The following is a 23,371-nucleotide window of genomic DNA, read 5'->3' as shown; positions in this document are numbered from 1 at the left end:
AGCGGTCGTTGGTATTACATACCTTCCCATGGGTAGACCCCGATAATCATAATCAGGACCCTATTCCGGCGTCCTTCACACTCCTCAATGACAGGGAGCTATGATCACCCAACACCTGAACCCCTGCTGGTAAGGGTTGTAGGACTAAGGAATGACATTCCTAGCCATATGCAGTCTAAATGACATAGTATGAGGTGTACAGTGTTTCCGCATCCCATACTACGACACACCATACCTCTCGTTTTCAAGTCGACTACGGCATCTAATCTATCACAAGAATTCATATTGCCAATCATTCCACAGCATATCGTTCACAACCATAAGTTATAAACAATGAAATCAATAATTATCATAAATAAAATATGAATTTAAATATGCAAATGATTCCTGACAAATACATCTAAGAATGAAATATACACTCTTAAAAGAAATCAAAGCCTACCCCCACTTACCTTGTTATGATCGCGATGGTGATGATGGGTTATGTTCCGTTGGTGATCGGCGCAATTTGAGGAGCGAGAGGTAAAGTCCTACGAATGTTTAATCACATCAGGTGTTAGAAAGCGTCAGAAACTTGAGTGGAGTCCTAGGGTTACCTTGTGGTAAGGTTAGGTAAGGTCTAGGACGTGTTCACGAGTGAAACAACATCTCAAGTTGATGAGGCAGTCAACCGGGACATCAACCTGAGATGGCAGTGTTTTAAAAACTGAAACAATTATTCTCTGGTTGATGAACCAATCAACTGGGACACCAACCTGAGATTATAACAGATGCAAAACTAAGGCAGTATTCTCTGGTTGATGGTCCAATCAACTGGGACATCGACCAGAGTTATCAATAGGTGTAAAACTTAAGTAGCATTCTCTGGTTGATGACCCAGTCGACTAGGACATTGACCAGAGATGCACAGCAGCCTCAAAATGTAGAAAAACAAAATCTTTAATGGGGTTTTGGGCCGAATCCTCATTTAATTGATCATGGATATTGTTCGCGCGATCATTACCATGAATTGAAACCATGGTATGATCAATTTGCATGGAAAAATCGGGGTTTTGAAGGTGGGTATTCATGAATTAGTCTTTGGATAAAACAGTTCTATTTGGCTGAACATGAATCAAGTATTTTAATTCGATAGGTTAGTATTAAGGTTAGCATAGGGTTAGGGTTTATATATATATGCGGGTTTTAGGTTCTAATTCCATAAATTAAAACTCAATTTCATAAGCTACAGGAATTGAACAGAACATGGTTCATTTCAATACTTTGAAGATCAACATGGGTTTAGTAGGGTTCACTATGATTAGGTTGGAGAGAAAATGAGGAGGTGAGGATTATTACTTTAGGTTAGCAAATCCACTTTAATCCGGCACTCTTCTTCTTCTTTTCTCTTCTTCTCTGTTTTAATTCATACGGGTGGAAACATTGTAAGTGAGTGAGTTAGTTATTAGATTAGATTTTAATTTCCTTTACTAAGTTAACTCATGAATCGATTGGGTGGGGTGTAGATAGAACTTAGATTTTTTTAATTGATTGGATTAGTGTAGAAGGCTGTAGTGGATAGGTTTGATTGATTTCTTTATTAAGCTAACATAAGGCGGTTTGTGAATTGGATAGGTGTCATATAAGATGAATTGTGAATTTTGATAGGTGTCATTAGCTTAATACCTCACATAATCCAAACTCAACTCTAATTCCTTAATTTTGTCTTTTCTTGTGAGATTTTGTCTGTATATGCATTAAGCCGATCCTTTCGTAGGTATTTGGATTTTGTGGGTCCTATGAGTCCTAAAATGTTGGGAAAAACATTCCAAGCCATTAATCGGGATGCGGTGATGAGTTTTCTGACCCAAAACACTGGGCCCCGCGCCTCTAGGAGCAAAATTCACGGTGACAGAATTCTCTGGTCGATGCAGCAATCGACTAGTACATCAACCTGAGATTTTTGTCTTTGTTTTCTCCGTGTTGGAACATCTAAAAGTCGATTCGTTCCGCAAGCGAACCCACATGGACATAGTTGTAATACAAAAAATACCTACTACGCGGTTAGGATCTCTTACCACGAGTTGTACATCCGCGTGTGGATCCCACAACCGCATGGGGGAGGTATCTATCGTTTTGCCTACAAGCAGCGTGTTACCACCGGGATTTCTTCTTTATCTTCTACCCGTTCGAACATCAAATCAACACTCCATAACGTGCACGGTGTTATGACCTCGGGTTCCGGATCTACATTCGGATTTCAGTTAGGATTCGGATCAAAATATGCCAAGCCGTAACATCATCTCTGCCAACTCTGTCTCTTCCGCTTCTACAATGATGAGCAGGAATCGGTATATCAAGTGTGGGAACCGATCAACTCGGACATCGATTGGCGTTCTCTCTTCCTTGACGATCACTCTTCTTCATTGTTGTAAATCTCAGAAGCTCTTCTTGCTGGAAACGGAATATGGCATTGGGTTGTAGGTACCACTGGAACCATCTGGGTTTCAATATGAAATTTCCTTTCAAACAATGGCTTGTCAGTCGTCTCCAACGACCCTTCGATTACACGGCCACATCGCTAGATTTCCCGTTTAGATCTTAATCGATGGGCTCAGTACTCATAACTTCATGCAAAATCGAATCAGAAAACATTTGGGTTTGATTATTGAAGTATCTCCCAATATCTCAGTTCTTGTCGGCAATGGAGAACGACTTTCAAGTGAGGGTGTTATTACCAACTTTCCAGTTACGATTCTCAGCCACCGTTTTCATGTTGATTTGTTTGTGCTTCCCCTCTTTGGTGCTGATATGGTTTTTGGCGTACAATGGTTAGCTAAGCTAGGTCCATTGTTATTTAATTACAATAAGATGACTCTAGAGTTCATGGACGATGACCAGAAGATTCAATTGGTAGGTGAGTCTCCACCATCTCTATCTCAATTCTATATTCTTTGGAATAATGGGTCAAATGTTGCAATGGATGATGCACGAAAACTGTTTGATGAAATGCTAGAGGAAGGGAAGCCAGTTTTGGTCGATTGGTTGTGGGAGTTGCTCGAGCATGGAGAGCTCTTGTGTGCAGTGAATGAGCAGTTAAGGGCTAAGGGTGGCTTGATGATGTTTGGGTAGAGAAAGTGCTTTATTTGGGCTTGCTTTGTGCTTACCCTGATCCACAGGTGTTGGAGGGAAAAACTGAGATGAATATTGATCTTAATTCTCTTGAGATTGAAGAAAGAGAAGGACCTGATGTGTATTTGGGTTTGAATAATGAAGCAGCAACGAAGATCTCCGTTGACGTCGGCAAGGACAATCATCTCTCCCGTGAAGGTGCTATCATTCAGCTGCCAGCCGGTTAGAGTACATTTAGTGTTCGATCATGGGATGCTATACTTGCGGCGTTGTATACAGCTGAACGTTGAGGACAAGGTTCTCTGAAGGGAAATGCAATGATGCGATCATAGATAGATGGGTTCTTGTGTTGGGTTAGTTTGTTAAGGGTAGACGGGTAATTTGTTAGAAATAGGTTATATAATGTAAAGTAACAGTTGTCAAGACATCAAAGAATTAATCCAATCTTTTCTTTCGTTTATCGTCTATCTTTCTGGATCTTTATCACCTCCAGTTTGCTGACCGGCCCAGTTCCCCAGTTCCTCAGTTCCTCTAACAAGGGGGGCTGAAATGACCTCTCTACCCATGCCCAAACACCCTGCCCGGGTGGGGTCCACCATCCCCTATTAGAGGAACTGGGGAACTGGGCCGGTCAGCAAATCGGAGGTGATAATTTTCCCTATCTTTCTAGGAGGTTACTGCGCCTTAAAGCAGCCCCTTCTCCCTATTTCCCCTTCTGCAACCTTTAATCCCCCTTTCTGTAATGTTAATCGTTACATTACTCCTCACAGTTGAGTAATATTCTGCTCAATCTTGCGTTGCTTAGAATGTTCCATGTACACGGCACCATTCTTTGTTATCTTTATTTACTATAAAGATTGTGATTGTTTGGCTGGCTATAAGAACTTTTAGAGTAGCATTTGAACTGAATTTTTTTTTTTTTTTTTCATACTGAGAGAGTTATTAGATTCCCAGCCAAGAGGTTGGTTCTCAAGAAAGAACACGTGGATATGGAACCTGGTCATATCAATTGTTTTTACTTATGTTTTATTTCAACTCTAGATATATGTCATGGATGTACTATCTAACCAATTTAAGGAGTTTTTAATTGTGACATTTGGCTTAAAAAACATTAAGTATAAAAATTATAGTGCAGGTGACATTTTATGTAATTTTTAGTAAACATCAAAAACGATTCTGTTAAGTGTGACCCATATAGGTTTTTGTTTCTTCATTGCAGAAACATTTTTTAGTGTTACCATACAAAATTTCAGGACCCCAAAACGATCAAAACACACAGAAACACAGCATTTCAGCTAACATGAATTGTATCATCCAGATTGGTTTAATGAGAGAGAATCTGGGTCACTCTGTACAAGCAGAGAGGCTTAGTCTTTTACATTGTGTCTCAAATCTCAAAACCTCTATGTTACTTAAGTGTTGTAATCTCTTAACGTTGTCAATCTATAGAAAGAGATTTCCTAACTGAACTAAGAATTTAATAAAATAACTATGCTAACTTTAAGCTCCAAATAGATAGACGGTCCAGCCAAAGCTGGCTGGCTCAAGATTCCATGAACGTATTAGAGCTTACTTGGGAATTGCCCCAATCAATGACAAGCTTCGAGAGAGTCGTTTGAGGTGATATGGTTCTGTCCAACAGAGGTCTAGGGACACCCCAGTAAAGAGTGATATTATCCTGTTTGAATGGGCTAAAAGAGGTAGAGGCAGGCCTAAAATGACCATAGGAGAAATTATGAAGAAGGATATACATAGTCTAGGTCTGGTACCAAGTATGACCTCGGATAGACCCTATTGGAGGGCAAGGATCCATGTAGTAAACCCCATTTAGTTGAGATTATCCTGACCTATTGGGCTGAACCTCTTTCCTCTTACTTTCTTCTTACATCTTTTATCTTTATTTTCCATTTTTCATTTGTCATTTTCTAGTTTTTCACTTCTCATCTCTTTTCCCCATTTTCCAGTTTTTACTACTTTGTTTCGTTTGGATCTATGTAGTGGACCGCATTAAGTTGGGATAAGACTGAGTTTGTTGTTGTTCTTATTGCTTTGTGTTGCTGGTTCTTGTGGCCGTACTAAGGCTCAAGAACCTATCTACATCACCAAGTTACTACTACGAGCTATAGGGAGGGTTTCTTGTCTGTGGTTTGATTATGATCTTCCAATATTGTTAGTTGGTGTATCACGTTAGTTTGTAGTACATATAAACAACACTCATGTTTTGGTTCGATCCATGAAGGTTTTTCCTTTTCATCCAGAGAGAGAGAGAGAGAGAGAGAGAGAACCCCAGTCATGTTTGAACAGGTAACTCTTGATCACAGCTCAAACCTTCTGTTGCTGACAACTGATATGGAACCATTCATACTTTTACAATGGAGATAAACAAATGGGCTGATGTATACATAAATACAGTAAATTGAAAAGAAGTATTTAAGAACGGCCCTTGCCTTATCCAAAGCTATATAATCAAAATTTCAGCTCAATGCATTAGATATTAGATCCTTGGGCCCTCTTAACTGCTATAATGCCAAACAACAGGTAGGAAGAGCCATCCTGTGAGTATTTTGCCAAATATATTTACTAATGGCACTGCACTAGTTAGTCACACAGAGTTAGCCACTCGAACCTCGTAATTTACTTCTATGATATTCATGCACTCTTTTAACGTGAACATTTCTCAACCCTGACATATATCCCCGAGCCGACTTCTTGCTACAGTATCTTTATGGACCATCCATGATCCATCCACTAAACCTATCTTTGGTACCTGTCATCATAGTCTGTAATTAGCTTCAGACTTAACTAGCAGCAAAAAGGAAACTAACTGCTCACATCACTCATGAATACTACGAGATTTTTTAAGTACAAAATATTTCAATATGAACAATATGGCTACAAGAACATTTTATTCCCAGAACTACCCCCCAATAACCGAATCTCCCTGAAAATGAACCATCAATAAAAATACTAGATAGCACCTCTGGATTTTCAGATGTTTCGGTTTTCAGAAAATTGTAGTTCATGCTTTTAATAATATTCCACAATATATTAGCTCATCCAACAGGAAAAGTATTCACCGATATTCATATTTTCTGATTTAGATATCGACAAAAGTCCAGGAAAAAATAGAGGGACAGATATGTACACATAATACTCATAGCAATTGCATGCCATTAGTTCAGAATTTACCACTCAATGCAAGACCAGATGGGAAATTTCATGGAGATATTTCACATTGCTCTTGAACCCACTTCTCATAATCTTGGAGTAGCTGCTCAAGAAGCATTGGAACAAGTTTATCCACCAGAGTTTGCATGATTCTGTACGTAACCATATCGCAACAGTCTGAATGATGTCCATGTGGTAAAACAAATAAAGCCAATGATATAAGCTCTGTAGAAAATGAAATCCATAAAACAGATGCACACTATCTTTGGTTGAGAACGGTTTTGGACATACGATAAGGCCACCGAGAGCATTTTCACAGCTATAATTTAATTTTCAACGTCCCTTGCTTTTGATAAATGATTTCCAAGAGCGGGTCATAGATTACTTCAGAAATTTTATGAAACTTCAACTGTAAGCATCTATGGTAAGAGAAAGTCTTTTCATTTACTATCGACACAGAAAAAAAAAGAAATAGCAGAACTATGCCCTGGAAAAAAGTTAGCATATTTCATGAAACCTAGCAACAACTAAAATTTTGTTCCTCATCAACATGTAAAGAGTTTGAGTTACTTACAAATTTCCAGGGTTTTCAACAGCAGATATTGGAAGCAACGTAAATGGCAGCGTGTTTATCTGTGCACAGAGGAGCAAAATACAACAACATGAAAAGAGTATTCATAAGGTTGTCCAACAATGACCTAGATAGAGGATTCTCTTTCATTTGGAGCATAACATCACCCACTAACAATGTTTCACTTACAGTTGCAGCAAACCATGACCAATCACAGTAGGCATACACGAGATCAGCATGAGGTATCATTTTGATTGGTTATGGATAGTGTTTAAAACTATAACGGAGGTTGAAATCAAAACAACAAGTACATACCTCCACAGCAATTTTTACTGGAAATGATCAAAACATTTCGCCATAAATTGTAAAGTTTCAGTGGAATGTGGAAACAACCAAAATGTAATATTACTTACGAAAAGATGCAGGATTTCAATAAATTTCAACATTATTCAATTTGAAACCATCAAAACCTGCAGAAAGGAACCCATTTCCACCAAAATTATACTTTGAAAAATTCTCTGGAGCCCTTCCAGAATTCTGCACTAAATATTAATGATTCTGGGTATATTTATACATTGAAAGAGAAAAATAAATGTTCACTAGATTTGACTTTAAAGTTTAAACGTCATCAACAAAATTATTTGCGAGGGATTTGAAGTTGTGTCAAAGTTGAAGAGACTTGCAGGGTGGTAAGAGCAAAACTCCTCAATACTTAAATTTTTAATTTCAATGAATCATGTTAAAAAAAAAATGTTTTAATAAAAGAACTGCACTAAATATTTATGATTCTGGGTAATTTATATATTGAAAGAGGGAAAATTATTTGGGAAAACCCATTCCCCCACAAAAAAAGAAAAAAAGGACTTGTGGATATATTGTAATTAATTCATATAATCACATTTTAAGTACTTTCAGCCCACCTCTGCAATAATGCATGTATCTTAAATGATTTACATGAAAATTTATTGATTTCTATTTTTCAAAAAGATATCTAAAAAAAAAATAGAACAATAAGGTATTCACATTGGTACTCAGTTGACTACATATGAAAACTATCAAAACTGTTCGAGATGCAATTTTGGTGGCTTTGTGTACAATAATGTTTCAAACACAACACTTATACATTGGCAATAAAGTACAGTATTCCATGGCAGAAAATTCAATGTACTGCATCTTTTCACACTCGTAAGTTAATAAACTACTGTATTTCACTAACTTTTACCTAATTCTTTAGGGAAAAGTATGCATACACGGTACACTCCCTGTACTTTGCCTAAAATAATAGACCCGAAGTTTTGAAAAACTGGCTTGTATACCCCCTCGATTTAAAAAAAAAAACACAAAATTAACAGTCCGTTAGGAGCTCGCTGTTAAGTGATGACGTGGGATATAATTTGGACCTGAAATGACTCTTATACCCTTCTCTTCGTCCTCCCCAAACTTCACCCATCATCCCTGTCTCTGTGCGAAGAGGAGGCGAACCTACTTCTCAGCTTCATCTAAACCTTTCTTCTTCCCATACTGGAAGAATCTTCGGTCTGGAGATCAACCACGAAGTGACCGGCTTGTCAAGCCGAACAAAGTAACCAGGGATGAGGGTTTATTACAAACCATAAAATGAAAGAAAACGAAAAATAGCATGAGCTGCCATGAGAGAAACAGTAGCAGTACCGATGGAATGAAGTTGCAGCAATGGATTTTCCCACCCACTTGTCGATCTCAGCTCCAAGCACAGCAATGGGACCCTAGCCTTTGAATACCCGCCCAGCTCCACAAGTAAACAAGAGAGAGAAGCAAGAGATCAGAAGAAGATGCTTAGAAAGGGGGAAGGGGGAAATCGCCAGAGGTTGCAGCGGATATGTTGATCAGAGAGAACCGCAACTCTTGGTAAAGGTAATCAGAGAAGGAGAGCTGCAACGATCGTCTCAAACTCCAACTAGAACATTTGAAGATCATGGATTCACAACTCCTAATCACCGGTGATGTTCGAGTGCAGCAGAACGAGATTCGAGACCGATCTATGATGTGGAAACCCCAGAAACCCTCTTTGCATCGATTGATAGAATAGTTGGAGTTCTTAGATGACAGCGGGATAAAACAAAAATAAAAAGGGTTTGATCCAGAGAAGAATTAGGCAATGGGTTAGGATTTAAAAGAACAGAAATAATGATTGGCTATTTGAGAATGGGTAGTGAGGGAGAAAGAGAGTGAAAATGAGAGACAAAAGGGGTTTGAACCTTGCTGTAACCAGTGAAGATGGTGGTTTCGGATGATGGGGTTGTTGGACAGGAGAAAAAAAATGATCGATTCAAGTTTCCCGGTGGAGAAGGCGGTTCAGAACTGGAGTTCAATTTGTCTAGAATGGTTTGTACAGCTCAAACCTATGCTACAGACAAACGAGGTTTCAAAATCAAATATACTGAATGGTTTTCTTTTGAATATTAACTTATCCCATCACAAAAAACCTAGCTTTCCCCATTTTCTTATCTTTCACATGATTTTCCAAAATTTCCAAAATTTCTGTGAAATATTTAAACCTATCTTGCAGAATTTTAAGAACTGACAAATTAAAATTAGTTTTGGTAGATTAGATATATTGTACCCAGAAAAACTTATAATTAGTTCATCAAACTTATTAAGATAAATTAAAAAAAGTTTTAACAAAAATGCATGTTACAAGCATGTTAATACAAAAAATATATACAAATTGCTCATATGGCTACCTTTGGTCTTTTGTGCATAAAATAATACCTTTTAATTTAATCATAAAAAAATAATTAATTAAAGTATAATAGCATAGAGAACAGTATTTTATGGGGTAAAATACATAGGTATATTGAACTGTATTTCCACTCATATATGATCACTGATATTGTATTGCTTTGTTATTATAGTCTGTACTCTGTAGTAGACCTCATGTAGGAAAAGAACTTCCCCACACTCAACAACAACAACAACATAACCTTATCCCAACTAAATGGGGTCGGTTACATGGATCCTTGCTCTCCAATCAGCTATATTCGAAGTCATACATGGTACAAGGCCTAATCTATGCATGTCTTTCCTCACCACCTCTCCTAGTGTTATTTTAGGCCTACCCCTGGCTCTTTTAGATCTTTCAATTTGAATCAAATCACTCCTCCGATCCGTTGAACATGACCATGCCACCTCAAATGACTTTCTCGTAGCTTATCATGAATCAAAACTACTCCCAACTCAGCTCTAATGTGGTCATTCCGTACTTTGTCCTTCCTAGTTTTGCCACACATCCATCTCAACATCCTCATCTCCGCTACACTTAGTTTATCTATATGAAGCTTCTTAACTGCATTTCGCATCATACATCATAGCTGATCGTATGGTAGTCCTATAAAATTTTTCTTTAAGCTTTAAAGGAATACGTTGATCACACAATACTCCGGACGAACTCTCCACTCCATCCAACTTATTTTATTCTTTGAGTAACGTCATTTTCTATGTTACCTTCTTTATTTATGATTGAGCCCAAATACCTAAAATAATCACTTTGTGGGAAATAGAGAACGAAAGGAATATTGCAAACAGGAAAGAAAGATTTTTTTTTTTAATTTATTGAATATGACAACAGAAATTATTATTAAAATAATAATTAAATAAAGGGTTAAATACGCGTACCCCCCTAAAATGCACCCAATATTCCTCGTACCCCCCTAAGGTTCTGACAATTCCACGTACCACCCCTGAAAATTCCACGTACCACACCTACTTTACCCCCTAAAGCCATTTAAGTTCAAAATGCTAAAAAATGACCAAACTACCATTTCTTCTATCTTTTCTAAAATTTGAAAAGACCTAATTGTCTTGACCTATTTGCTAAAATTTGAAAAGACCAAAATGCCCTCATCTTCCCCAAATCATCATCTTCTTTTACATACCCAATATTACCATCACACCACCACCGCCACTGCCACTCACCATTAACACCATCACCACCGTGAAGCCCCACCTCCAACTCCTCCACCTGTACCGATTCCACCACTGAGTCCTCCTCCCTTACCAATTCTCTTTCAAACCACCAGACAAACCCTTGCTCGAGCTGGTTCTAAATCCCTCCTTTCCATGCTTTCCGATGCATCAGCCGTTCCATCAGTTGTTCGATTCACAGACAGAGACCCAGAGATCTTTTCCATCTTCCTATCCATTCTCAGAACAGGTAATCTTCCATCCAAGGCTAAGGATTTTGATCTTCAAGACTTGGTTTTCGAAGCCCAATTCTACGGTCTCGAGAACATTCAAGAAGCTAAACATTCAAAATAATTTAGGATCTCCTTTTAGTATGCTAACTTACTAAAAATCTTAGCATATACACCTCTTATGTCATATGAGATAACTGAATGTACTTTAGGATACATCCGCAACACGCAGACCTTCCCCCTCTCACAAAGTTCTAAGCGAGCGGAAGGCAGTGTTCTAACTGGTTCTCAACCGTACTGCAATCTGAAAGAGAAAACCCTAAGAAAACTAAGGGAAAAGATCCACCCCACTCCTAGGAGCGTTTTGAACAAAGCATCTCTGAGAGCATGGCACTTAGGGAGAAACTAGAGGTAAAACCCTTCTAAAAACCTTTTGGTTTCTAGGTTAAGTGTTCTTAGTTGTGTTTGAATGTGTTATTAAGTGCACATTCTACTCTATTTTCGTTCCTATTGAAGGAGAAATTCGAAAACGGAGGGATCGAATTGGAACTGTAACTCCCAAATCATTATAAAAACAAATTTGGGCCATGTTCAACAGATCAAGCTAACCAAATCTAGTAGACCCAGATCAAAAGAGACAAATTAATGACCAAGATCGTGTCACAAAATTCACAGCTCATGCTCAAAAGAGACGAATTAGTGACCAACATCGAACCAGAGCTTGTTTCCAGAAAAATCAAACTTTTACCCAAAAAAATTCAGACAAATCAAACCTCTCCCTACCACAAAACGAAGACGAACCAGAGCTTGGTACAGGTGGAGGAGTTGGAGGTGGTGCTGGAGGTGGGCCTTCACGGTGGTGATGGTGTTAATGGTGGGTGACGGTGGTGGTGATGGTGGTGGTGGTGGTAGTATTGGGTATGTAAAAGACTATGATGATTTGGGGAAGATGAGGGCATTTTGGTCTTTTCAAATTTTAGCAAATAGGTCAGGGCAATTATGTCTTTTCAAATTTTAGAAAAGATAGAAGAAAGGGTAGTTTGGTCATTATTTAGCATTTAATGCCTAGTGTGGACTTAAATGGCTTTAAGGGGGTAAAGTAGGGGTGGTACGTGGAATTTCCAGGGGTGGTACGTGGACTTGTCAGAACCTTAGGGGGGTACGAGGAATATTGGGTGCATTTTAGGGGGGTACGTGTATTTAACCCTTAAATAAATAACTGCGAACTGAACCAAGTTTCAGCCTAGTGGTTGACTTGGTGGGGTAATAGAAGAATAAAATCTCTTAGGATTCTAAGTGGTGCGACTGAGTAGGTTAAGCTGCAGGTCAGAAAAATAGAAACACTCAAACAGATAAAAAGTTTATTTCACTTGGGCGAAGTTGATATACCGCATAGAGTTTCAATTCTACTTGAACTATGGCAATATCCTCTAGTTGGAGTTGACTAACAATTTCAAGCCATAAAGATACCTCTCAAGTTGGAGACGTTGGAAAAACAAGGATGAACAAGCAGTAAAATAAACTACAATCCTTCGTTGGTGTTAAAACCGATCAATGTTTAGAAACAATATACAAAATAACAGGTAAAATTGAATCAAATAGTACAGAAATTTGACATGTCAGATATAGATCGAATTCCCAGAGATCAGCTAAAAAGGTCCTTTAACTCTGGCAAAACAGTTATGCTGCCTTAAGTTTCAATTCCATTTAATCTATGGAAATCTCCTCAGAGTCAGACTTGAGTTTCAAAAATACGATAATAGGTTAGAAGCGAGAATGATGGAGCAGTTCAGTGGCACCACTTAGAATAGTTTAGATTCCTCTACAAATTACACAGAAAGAAAATGAAGCAGTAGATAATTAGGAAAACACTATTTAAAACCCCTTATATAGGAAATATTGACTAGTTTTTCAGATATTTGCCTTGCCTAGTTAGAACATTTTTAGATGTAGGGTGAAGTCGTAGTTTTCACCTCAGTTATGAGCTTCCAATGGGATGAAGTGCAGGACAGAATGCTAGCTTCTAAAACCAAAACAGTACATAATTGTACTCAACTTACCAAAGGTTATGAATGCTAGATTCTGAAAATGAATCACAGTAAATAATTGTGTTCTCAACACATCAAAGGATATGCAGAAGGACAAGAAATCTGGAAGCAGTTAATTCCAGTACAAATTCCCACTTTTCCAACACATGCTATAACATTTGGATGGAGCATAATATCAGGAAATGGATCTCCAACTCTCGGCCTCTCCAACAGATTTGGGATTCCATTTCTTTTGAAATTAAAGCCAAACTCTCGGCTGTTCCCTCTATGTGTAATAACTCCCCAAGGAACAGGCATATTGTTGTATCCTGGGGTCTTCCTTTTGTCTCTCTCCAAGCCTCTGGCTCCTCTGTTTGAGGCTCAAGCTCTTTGTATTATTTGGTTTTTTCTTCTCTCCCCCTTTGGGGGCTGCTGTATTCTTTTTTCTCTTTGGTAATGAATTTTTTATTCATCCAAAAAAAAATTACAGATACGCATATTGACCTTTCAGAAGCTTAAATAAGATGTGTAACAAGCAGACAGAAAAAAAAGGAACCTTAAAGGAGGAGAAAAATGACCTCAAGAGTGAGATTCAACTTCACATCAACATCCAAAGATGGCTCAGAACCATTTGCATCCCACTTAATGTGATTTATCATGAATGCTGCAAATTGAAGTAAGAGTTTCAAGAAAAAATTTATAAGTAAAATAATTTCACAATTACAAATATGAGTTCATACCTAAATCAGTCTTAGGTTCTTAATCAGTAGGCACTATGCTCAGGCCTTCACATGTATGACTCATATGAAAGCTTCGGAAAATATAAGAGGTCTATTTTTAAGAAAGGACAATATCATATTCCTATTTTGTATTGAGAGAAATAACAAAGGATTGAACAATGTCTCTTGAAGATTACTTGAATATAAGCCCCGTAATAACCCATTGAGTGAGGGAAACCAGGAGTACTCCAATCAAAGTTTAAAACAGTATCAACAATCGGATATAATACTACCTTGACTAAATCCAAATAACAAGTCCAACTTCCAAGTACCATAATTTCAATTATATAGAAGCATCCAAATTAGGTAACAAATAACACAAACTGTCCTTAAAGTTTACCTGAAAAATGGTCATTTTGGCGCTCTACAGCCTCAGAACCCTGAAACTGCAATTGTAACAAGAAGAAAGAATATTAAAACATAAAGCTTAAGGTACAAAAGGTTATACAAAGCATTATCTTTTAAAAACAACTCACATTCATAACTCAAAAGAACTAATAATTTTTCCTATAGTTTTCTTCATAATTCAGAGTACCAATCATGTACAAATACTGGTGCAATTGTTTAGGATGTCCAAATACAATTATTAATACATGAGTAAATACATCTTTTCATTTTATTGCATTCAAATTTAATTTTATTGTTTTCCTTGAACATATATTATTGCAAAATGAAAGGAAAAGACAAAGAAGAGAACAAGAAAAAGCCAATATCCATGTGATATGCATTTTCCCTGCCCTAATAAATCCATAATTATTTTAGCTCTTTAATAGAAACTACATGAAAGGCAAACATCCAAGCATCATTAACTGAACTACCAAACTTTAAGCCCAATGCATATGCTTCCCCCATAGTACACAACAAGTTGATAGCAAAGAGTTTACCTGCAGTCATCCCCAAGAGGAGGGAGTATGTAGTGAAAATAGATGAGGGGTGAATGAGGATAGGGAAGCAAAATGGAAGCACTGCTAGTTGAAAACCCAACAGAAACTGTATTCTTTGATTTCTTAACAGAAAAATACCAAAAGAATGATACAGTAAGGGTGTGTTATGCGTGCATTTGTGTTCTTGGAAAGTAGATTCCCGTTCCTAAATAGACATTCAGGAGAATGGTTTTACAGAACCTGAATACCATTAGATGCATGAAATCATCTTATCTTGGAATATGCTTTTGATACTGAGATTTCAGTCTGAAATTTTCAGATCCGGTGTTCTTCTTAGCTTCAAGGCTGTTGAAAACGATTTTCTGGTAGTGCTCTCATTTATTCACTTCACTGCTCATTGATGAGTTGGCAGAACTCGAGTGCTTCACCCAACCCCAAATAATTGGATAAGGGTTTTGATAAAGAATGATTTTATTCACTAGATAGCCCAGCGCATTTCTGAATAATGATTACTCTTCTTGTTGTCTGGGCTAACTTATATTAGAACAAACTTAAAGAAATTTATTAAGTTCCCAATGCTCAAATATGGTTTTTGTGGGATGATTATTTTTTATGGCCAGCCTACACCATCCCACCTCCTACCTGAAATGAAAAGATGAAGAGTCACCTTGCAGGACAACATCTCAACTGTGCAATCCTCATTCGTTGCAGTCACCCGCAAGTCCAGCACAGGTGCTACTTCAAATTTTAGAAGTTGAATTTTTGGCAGAGAGCACCTGCATATGCAGCATTTCTCAAAAATCAATAAACCAGCTGCTTAAGGTAGTGGCTAATTAGTAGGAAGGGAAGAGAACCTGTAAGTCTTTAAATCTACGGATTCAAAACTTTGCAAGGCCCTTGTGTTCAAAATAGCTTCAACTCCAGATGGATGACTTAGAAATTCACTGATAGGATAGATCCTCCCATGACCATCAACATAATTTGGCAACTTTATACTTTCCTTCCTTCTAGCAGATAGATTTGCCTTTTTAGTAGTAGGCTGTGCCAACTCCAATAAGGTAGTTGGATGACTTGAGTTTTTCCTCCTGAAACCAGCCTGGCCACTAGAAGTTAGAACAGCCGTGTCTAAATAGAAAAGGAACAGAAACAAGAACTGAGATACTCATACTATCAATGAGTAACATTCCCAGAAGAATCTGTATTCCCTATATAGTAGAAACAAGTCAAGAGTGTATGGAATACAGTAAATTGACCTTGTCATTGTCTTCTGGAAAGCCAGGGATGAGAAAGCCACAGAATGTCTTCCCCTGCATTCAATTTGAGATTCTCAGCGGATGATTGGCTGTGCAGAAAGTCAGCACCTCTACACACCAGCAGTGATCAGCCAAGAAAAGCATTTTACATCATTCAAATACATAATTGGGTTAAGAACCCTTCGAATCAAAATCCAATAGAAGCATTAGAACTTAATAAAGGTTTTCAAAAAATAATCCAGTAAAGGAAATTATATGCGGGAAGATATGAATCCCACCCACACGGCTGTTAGTGGTAATTGGTAAATTAAGCTTCTTGTCCACTCTGTTTATGTGAAAGAAGAAGAAAAGAAGAGAATGCAAACAGAAAACACCATAGGAATCTGTAGAAAAATTCAAATTCATGCAAGCGAAAAAAATAGCTAACATCTGATATCCGTCATACGATACATTCTGCGACAATAAACAAATGAAAAAAAAAAGAAGGTGAATTGGCAATAAGAAAGAAAATGAGGAATTTGCCTTCGATTGGTCGGAGGAGACTGAGAAGGGAAAGGAGAAGACGAACTAGTCAAAGGGTACTCTCCTCCACTACTGCAAGCCATGTTTTGATACCACCTGCGAAGTATATATACAGAGAGAGAGAAATGCAACGGCAGTCTGTGAAGAGAGATTGCCCTTTCAGTTTATGGGATGCAGATAGGAGTAAGGCCTATGGACTGCAGGTGTGGCTCAAAATCTTGCTTTTAATTTTCAGGCTCTCAACTTTAGTTAGCTCTGCTAAAATTTACAGCAGGATTTTACCAATATCCAAAAAACTGGGGAAAAAACAAATCCCCAGCCGGAAAGATAAACGTGGCGGGATAAATACCATTCAGGATTCCGTTTTGGATGGGTGGTTCACAGGGGAGCAGGTCTGGCCTGGCCCAGCGCGAGCCCACTGGCCACCTAAGCCGGACAGGGCTGGGCTGGGTTTTTCAGACTACCTGTTGGGCAAGAGTTGAGATTTCCATGCCCGGGGTAGGGCTGGGCCGGCCTGGGTCAGGCCTTGGCTTAGGTCTCGGGCTGGGCCAGCCCGGCTCTGTATATATAACGCGGAAGAGTTTTCTGTCTGGGAACGTGACCCCTGCATCAACTTAGGGGCCAATGAGAGCACACACAGAAGCATCAACAGGAGGCTGGATTTCCATCTTTCATGGGGGTTGGGCGGTCATTTCACCCCATCCTATGTCTGGCGTAGGAGCTGCACTCTCGAACAGAGTCTTTTTTACCATATAAAAAATGGGAGACAGCTCTTGAGTAAGCTGGATAGTCTGTACCCCCTCACATTGACCCTCTTCCCAAAGCTGATCAAACTGGGATACCATCATTAAGAACTCTCCTCATGTGGACATTGAATTTCAGATGAATATTAACTTTCCAGAAAAAGATCCACCATGTAGTAGAAGAGAGGCAACTTTATTTGTATTAACATTTACCTGCAAGCTTAGTGGTGAAGTGATTCTTTTTAGTGTCTCGACACTATCATGGCTTGTTGATCTGTGTAATCCTCAGCCATGAACTTTCACGTTTTCATAATAGAACTCTTTCTACCAAAAAAAAGACATTACCAATGACCATGATTAGAAGACAAGGGAACTTCAAGAATCTCACAAATGAAAATTGGATTGAGTAGGGTGGAAAGCAAATTGGTATTCCATGACTTGAGATGACGAACTCACTAACTTTTGTGTTAGAGAATTGGTTTGGAGTGGAGATATGAGAGAGATTGAAACATTGGTTTCGGAGCCAAGGTTCAGTCCAAAAAATGTATCTAACCCATTACCCGCCACTTTTTTATAAATCACTCCTTTCAGGGTGGGTAAAATACTAACAAAGCCTTTTTTTGTGTGTGGTTGAACATCTCAAACCCAACCCTACATAAGATTTAAGAGAACATACTGTTTTACAAGAGATCCAAGTGTATATTTTTAACCTTCTTTATTACCATTCCAAACACGTAAGCAAACAGAATCTATACTACGGCAGATTTAATTAGAGAAAGCAAAGCAAGACACGAGATAAGAAGGAATAAGAAGTACAGATTACGTAAAAATCTTACATGCTACATAGGATAGCATGTTAGCCTTCCAACTAGAAAGCCGATTCTTCATCCAATTCACAATTTGCTGTAAACCTGAAATTTTTTTATCTAAGATGAAATAGATTAGTTCCAAGCATCATGAGACATCTCTTTGATACCCAATATTGACGAAAGACATCGTCCTATGTCCATTGGGACAATTCGACTAAAGAAAGCTCTTCTTTTATCAAAATTGATATGTTGACCAGATAGGTCTGAGAAGAGATCCAAAACGGATTTAATTATTAAAACATCATTTATAGTAATGATGTGACCATGTGATTGGATCCTATTGTAAGTCAAAACTACCCATCCCATGCCAATCCGACAGTAATGATGGACATGGTGAGGAAATTCCTACTCCACCGTGGCCATTGGTGATGGAAAGAAACTCGATTCTTAGATGTGTTGCTGTTTTTGAACTTCTTGGATTGGGTTGGCTTGCTATTGTCTTTTTAATTGTTGATAATTTCCTTCATTGTCATTATCATTAGTCGCCCAAAATGACAGCATTGGCTGCTGCACAATATACATACCCCCATTGAGCAAATTGATTATATGTTCACATGAAAGGAATGCCTAGGTGGCTCAGAGTTTTCATACTTGATAACAATCCCAGTCACAATGCCCAGATAATACTGTAAGTACATACATGGATCAGAGAAGCTCACAACAGCTGGGATTCTTCTGCTTATTTTTCAAGGAAAGAAACTGTACAGCAATTTCTTTCTTGTAATAAAAGTGTGAGTGACATAAAAATCTCATACTAGGAAATACTTTTGCTTGATTGAGATACTGTGTCACTTAATTCACGGCCCTTGGTTTCAAACGGGAAAATCAGAGAGCAGACTCCTGAAACAAACATAATAATTAAGAATAGACCAATAGCTGCAGTTAGATGACAGCCATCTACCAATCCCACCGCCACAAGTGGGCATATCATTCCACCAATTCTTCCCACTGAGCTCGCAACTCCAAAACCTGTTGTCCGCACTGAAGTTGGGTAGACCTACATGAAAGAATCAAAGCATGGGAAATACTAGTTATTTGGCATAGGAAAACCAAAATGCTTCATTGTAATGCACATAAACATATCAAAGATGTGAATGACATGCACATATTAGTAATTGTTGTCCACCATCCTAACTGTTCCATTGCCAAGGTTCAAATGATTCAAACAACCAAAAAAAATTTAATTTTGGGTCTACCGTATGAATCTCAAACCCATACCTCCCGCAAATTAGCAAGCATTGCTGTGTGAACATTGACATTTGACAAACTCCATTACCGATCAAAATTGTAAATTATTATCATTTTTTAGTTTGTAGTTACCCACATATCAGAACAGACAGAATCGTTCTAGGTCCAGTCTGGTTTTAACAACATTGGTCCATACTGTTACTTCATGGCCATCAGATTGGATCATTCTCAAATATTTACAGCAACATTAATTTACCACAACTGAGTGCCGAACTATGTCACAATTATTTTCATGTTAAAAAACATAAATGCGGTAGTGAAAGCAGATATGAGCAAGTCAATCCCATTGATTGAATGTGGTTACTCAGATTATATTTTTTTAAAAGAGAAATTACAAACAAAATATTTGGGACATGTAAAAAATGTGCAGGACAGTGGGAGGAAAATGGAAAATTTTAACTAGAATATAACCCATCAAGATAACCATGAATACATACCTTCTGAAATCAATTTTTGGGTAGAGTTCTACAAGAAAATCACATAATGATATGTATTCAAATATTTTATTTAATATTCTACTCTTTAGCAAAAAAAACGTTCTATAGAAAGAAAACAGAAAAGAACCCACACTTTAAAAGGGAAAGTAAGACAGTGCATATTAAAAAACCATACACATAAATGACAGTATGCTTAAAAGTTCACAGAAACATGAGGATTCAACTTGCTTTGAAACTACCTCCCCCCCACCAAAAAAAAAAAATTCCTTTCAAGAGAATAACAAATTCCTCTGACTAACCTCTGGAGCATAAATGTAGATAACTGTGAAGGTTCCTGTGATACATATGCGAGCTCCAAAGAGAAGAGATGTTGTTAAGGCCTCAGGTTGATGAAACATCAATGGTAGAAGGAAAATGCAAGATATGAAGAACATCAATGACATTGACAACTTGCGACCAAGCCTGTCCACGGTAGCCGCTGATAGCAGAAGCCCAGGAAACTCTGAAAGCACATAAAGTTCAAATGCTATTTGGCCTCTTTCCAAAGGAGGATGTTGACAAACACATATGGAAGAACAATTTTGTGGAAGATGTTGACAAAATCATATATGGAAGAACAAATTTTCATCATGGAATGAGCTGGACATTTTAAACAAATAATACCTGCAAAACTAGTGATAAGAACATCTCTATAGAGGTTTGCATCCCGGGAGTTCTCTGAATGCAAGGCAGTTTGCTTACACTTACTTATGCCACTGCTCAACTGAGAGGTCAGCAATACCAGGCCATAGTATGAAAATGCATTCCCAAAGAATACCACCCAGAGGAGGAGAGTCGATCTGATTAAATTTGGTGATAAGAGCATCACCAGTGAGTTAATGCCACCCTCTTTAGAATTCCTATTCTTAGGAGTTGCAGTTTCATTTCTTGGAGAAAGTAAATGAGTATCTTCTGATAGAGTATTCTTCCCATCAAGCTCAATTTTGTGATCAGAAACAAGCAAGCCTAGAGGAAGCTTTGTTCGGTTCACTCTTGCAACTTTCTCCAATACATCAAGTGCTTCACTTGTTCTATCTTTCATACATAGGTATCTTGGTGACTCGGGAGTAATGCCATAGAAAAAAAGCAGAACTGATGATGGCAAAGAAGACAGTGCAAGTAACCACCTCCACCCCAATGTTGGCATGATAAACTGCAGAGAAAATGGCATACAGATGAAGGTTCAAATGCTCCAATAGTCTTACCTGCCTTGTCCAAGGCAAAACAATAATGATTTATGGGGGACAAAACAACCCAAAATTATCTTCCAAAACCTATAAACTGACCTGAAATTGAAAATCAATCTAATATAAGCAATCATATGATGAGCCGAGAACAACACTATTGCAGGCTTTGCAACAGTTGCATCAGTTTTTTTTTGGAATTTTGATCTGTGGGTCCCACATAGGATATTTTTTGGTGTCAAAGTTAATGTAATTCAAATAAACAATATAAGAGGATAAAGTAGTTTACTTACAGCGCAAGTAGATTACAAGTTACGGTCGGCCAAAATTACATTTGAGATATCGAAATTTCCAAAATTTCATGAAATATTTTGGTTTCAACAAAGGTCGAAACGAAACCATTTCGATCAAAATTTCGACTATGTTTTGGATTTCGGTATTGTTTCAGTCAAACTCTGTGTAAAATGTATGGTTTCGATCGAAATTTCGACCATGTTTTGAGTTTCCTCAACGTTTTGCTAGTTTCGACTCCAACAAGGGAAGCTTCCAAGAAAACCTTAGTTTTTGTGATTTTTTTGCCAAATCACTCCCACATCTGTGTAGTGAACTATGTATAACACTTGATACTTATGAAATGGTTTCTAATTTTATGTTTATCCATTCCTAAAGCATATTTTAGTTTTTTTAATTGAATCATGTGTGTTCTACTACTAAATATTGTGTAGACAGTATTGTACACCGTACAACATACACTACCAACCTAGGGTTCAAAGCCAAACAACCATTTTGGGTTTGTGTTTTTACAATCTAGGGGGGGGGGTTCCACTACATTAAAGAGCCTATAGTAGGGTTTCCTAGAAGCTTCGAGAACTAATTTGGCCATTTGGGCCTCAAAACCGTCAATCGAAACCAGGCTCGAAACCGAAACCTTGAACGTTGCAGATATGCAGGCAGTCCTATAATCAGTACATATACGGGTATCTTAAATCTCCATTTATTTTTCGGATTTATTCACAGTTTATGATAATTGATAGGTCTTACTAGGGTCTTAGTCACTTTGGGAGAGGTTTCCTACTTTCATTGTTCTAAGTAGGCTATGATTTGGGATCGGCAACAACAACATATACCTGGGTTACATACCCATGTACCTGAATTGTTCTTTTCTCTTCTTCTACCTTTAACTTTATTCTGTTCATTGATACAGCATCCAACATAAGCCACAAAACCATCCCATTTCACCATAATTGAAAAAAGAAAGGTATCATAACGGTTGTAGTGCTAGGCATAGCACAAGGGGTGCCTCATTTTGAGTCATATGGATGGATGATATGGCAAATCTGAACCATTGGATAGATATAAAGCCACTTCATTTCCTGCATGTATATTTTGGGGTCTAATTAAATCATATGGCCATCCTTGTATTGCACTTTTCCCTTTGTATTTTCAGCCATTAAACCCTTGCCCTTTTTGAATTATCAATTGTTTACCCTTGTTTTGTCATGTGGCAACCCTGTGTGGCTTGAAATTTGACAGGAAGATACTAGATAGGAGGCAGGGACTGCAAATGCTGCCACTTGGAAATTATAAACTCCCTATTGTGCTAGGCCTGGCCCATCCACCTTTCCTTACGTTAATCACATGGTATCATCCCCATAACTACCATAAAAAAAAATAAAAATTAAAAATCTAGTGATACTATGTTAGGTACTTGACCGATACGCCAAAAGCTCCAAAGTTGATGGAACTCGTTAAATCAAACCCTTTAACCTATCCCATACTAGGTTGGCCCAATCCAGCGCTCATACACTAGAGTGGGCCCCATTAGGCACATAATAGACCACCACGCTTCCGTAGCCATCATCCTTGGTGGCTCTCACTCTAGGCATCTTTCACTTTGGCAGTATGTATCCCTTTCCAAGCGGCTCCACTCTGCTCCAAGATTTTTGCCTGGCGGCAGGTAGCCTTTCTTGACGGCTTTCACTCTACTCCAGGTAGCCCTTTCCGTGACTCGAACCCGTGACGTGGTGCCTGGCTTTGATACCAAATGTTAGGTACTTGACCGATACGCCAAAAGCTCCAAAGCTGATGGAACATGTTAAATCAAGCTCTTTAACCTATCCCCATACTAGGCTGGCCAAATCTAGCGCCCATACACTAGAGTGGGCCCATTAGGCACAGCTGTTTTCTTTTATGCGCTTTGGTTTCCTGCACTGCCCACATCAGAAGCCCTTCATGAACAGTCCTATTACATGCCATGTGGCATATCAGTGTGGGACCAAAGTTTATGGGCAAAGTAGGCCCTTGTATCTCCCTGTCATACGTCAATTTTCAACCCAAAAGGAATAGGACATGTGGCCAAAAAAG

At 38.2% G+C, this 23,371-nt stretch overlaps 2 protein-coding genes across 5 annotated transcripts in view; both read right to left on the bottom strand.

Annotated features, from left to right (window-relative positions):
* Nucleotides 1-5,529: 5,529 nt before the first annotated feature.
* Nucleotides 5,530-16,630, bottom strand: LOC122662423. 4 transcript variants are annotated; one of them, XM_043858052.1, is made up of 9 exons: nt 16,488-16,630; nt 15,966-16,019; nt 15,567-15,815; nt 15,380-15,488; nt 14,169-14,214; nt 13,628-13,713; nt 6,854-6,912; nt 6,301-6,431; nt 5,530-5,891 (listed from the first exon to the last, which is right to left on the bottom strand). In XM_043858052.1, exons 1-8 carry the CDS (start codon nt 16,568-16,570, stop codon nt 6,329-6,331), a joined length of 789 nt encoding a protein of 262 aa, XP_043713987.1. In that variant the 5' UTR covers nt 16,571-16,630; the 3' UTR covers nt 5,530-5,891; nt 6,301-6,328. The 4 variants fall into 4 exon arrangements, with proteins under 4 accessions (XP_043713987.1, XP_043713985.1, XP_043713984.1 ...); XM_043858050.1 differs by having other exon boundaries at nt 5,530-5,878; XM_043858049.1 differs by lacking the exon at nt 5,530-5,891 and having other exon boundaries at nt 6,112-6,431.
* Nucleotides 16,631-18,806: 2,176 nt separating this feature from the next.
* The window catches only part of LOC122662429 (organic cation/carnitine transporter 7), a 58,521-nt gene continuing 53,956 nt past the window's right edge, over nt 18,807-23,371 (bottom strand). Inside the window, exons 4-6 of the mRNA XM_043858059.1 lie at nt 20,448-20,976; nt 20,084-20,286; nt 18,807-19,096 (exon numbers count right to left, since the gene is read on the bottom strand). Of these exons, the coding sequence (XP_043713994.1) occupies nt 18,854-19,096; nt 20,084-20,286; nt 20,448-20,976 (975 nt within the window). The 3' untranslated portion in view covers nt 18,807-18,853. The remainder of the gene's footprint in view (nt 19,097-20,083; nt 20,287-20,447; nt 20,977-23,371) is intronic.

This window comes from Telopea speciosissima, chromosome 5 (genome assembly GCF_018873765.1).
Source record: "Telopea speciosissima isolate NSW1024214 ecotype Mountain lineage chromosome 5, Tspe_v1, whole genome shotgun sequence".
Lineage (NCBI taxonomy): Eukaryota > Viridiplantae > Streptophyta > Magnoliopsida > Proteales > Proteaceae > Telopea > Telopea speciosissima.
The sequence above is the reverse complement of the archived record's forward strand: the minus strand, read 5'-3'. Positions and strand labels throughout refer to the sequence as shown.

Bases quoted from the DNA above. Each gene is read 5' to 3' on its own strand.
- LOC122662423 (XM_043858052.1), bottom strand. From the start codon at position 16,570: ATGGCTTGCAGTAGTGGAGGAGAGTACCCTTTGACTAGTTCGTCTTCT. The intron at 16,020-16,487 runs GCAAATTCCTCA...AATTGAATGCAG, and splicing joins TCTCCTCCGACCAATCGAAG to GGGAAGACATTCTGTGGCTT. The intron at 6,913-13,627 runs GTCATTTTTCTC...CTCTGTGCACAG, and splicing joins AGTTGAATCTCACTCTTGAG to ATAAACACGCTGCCATTTAC.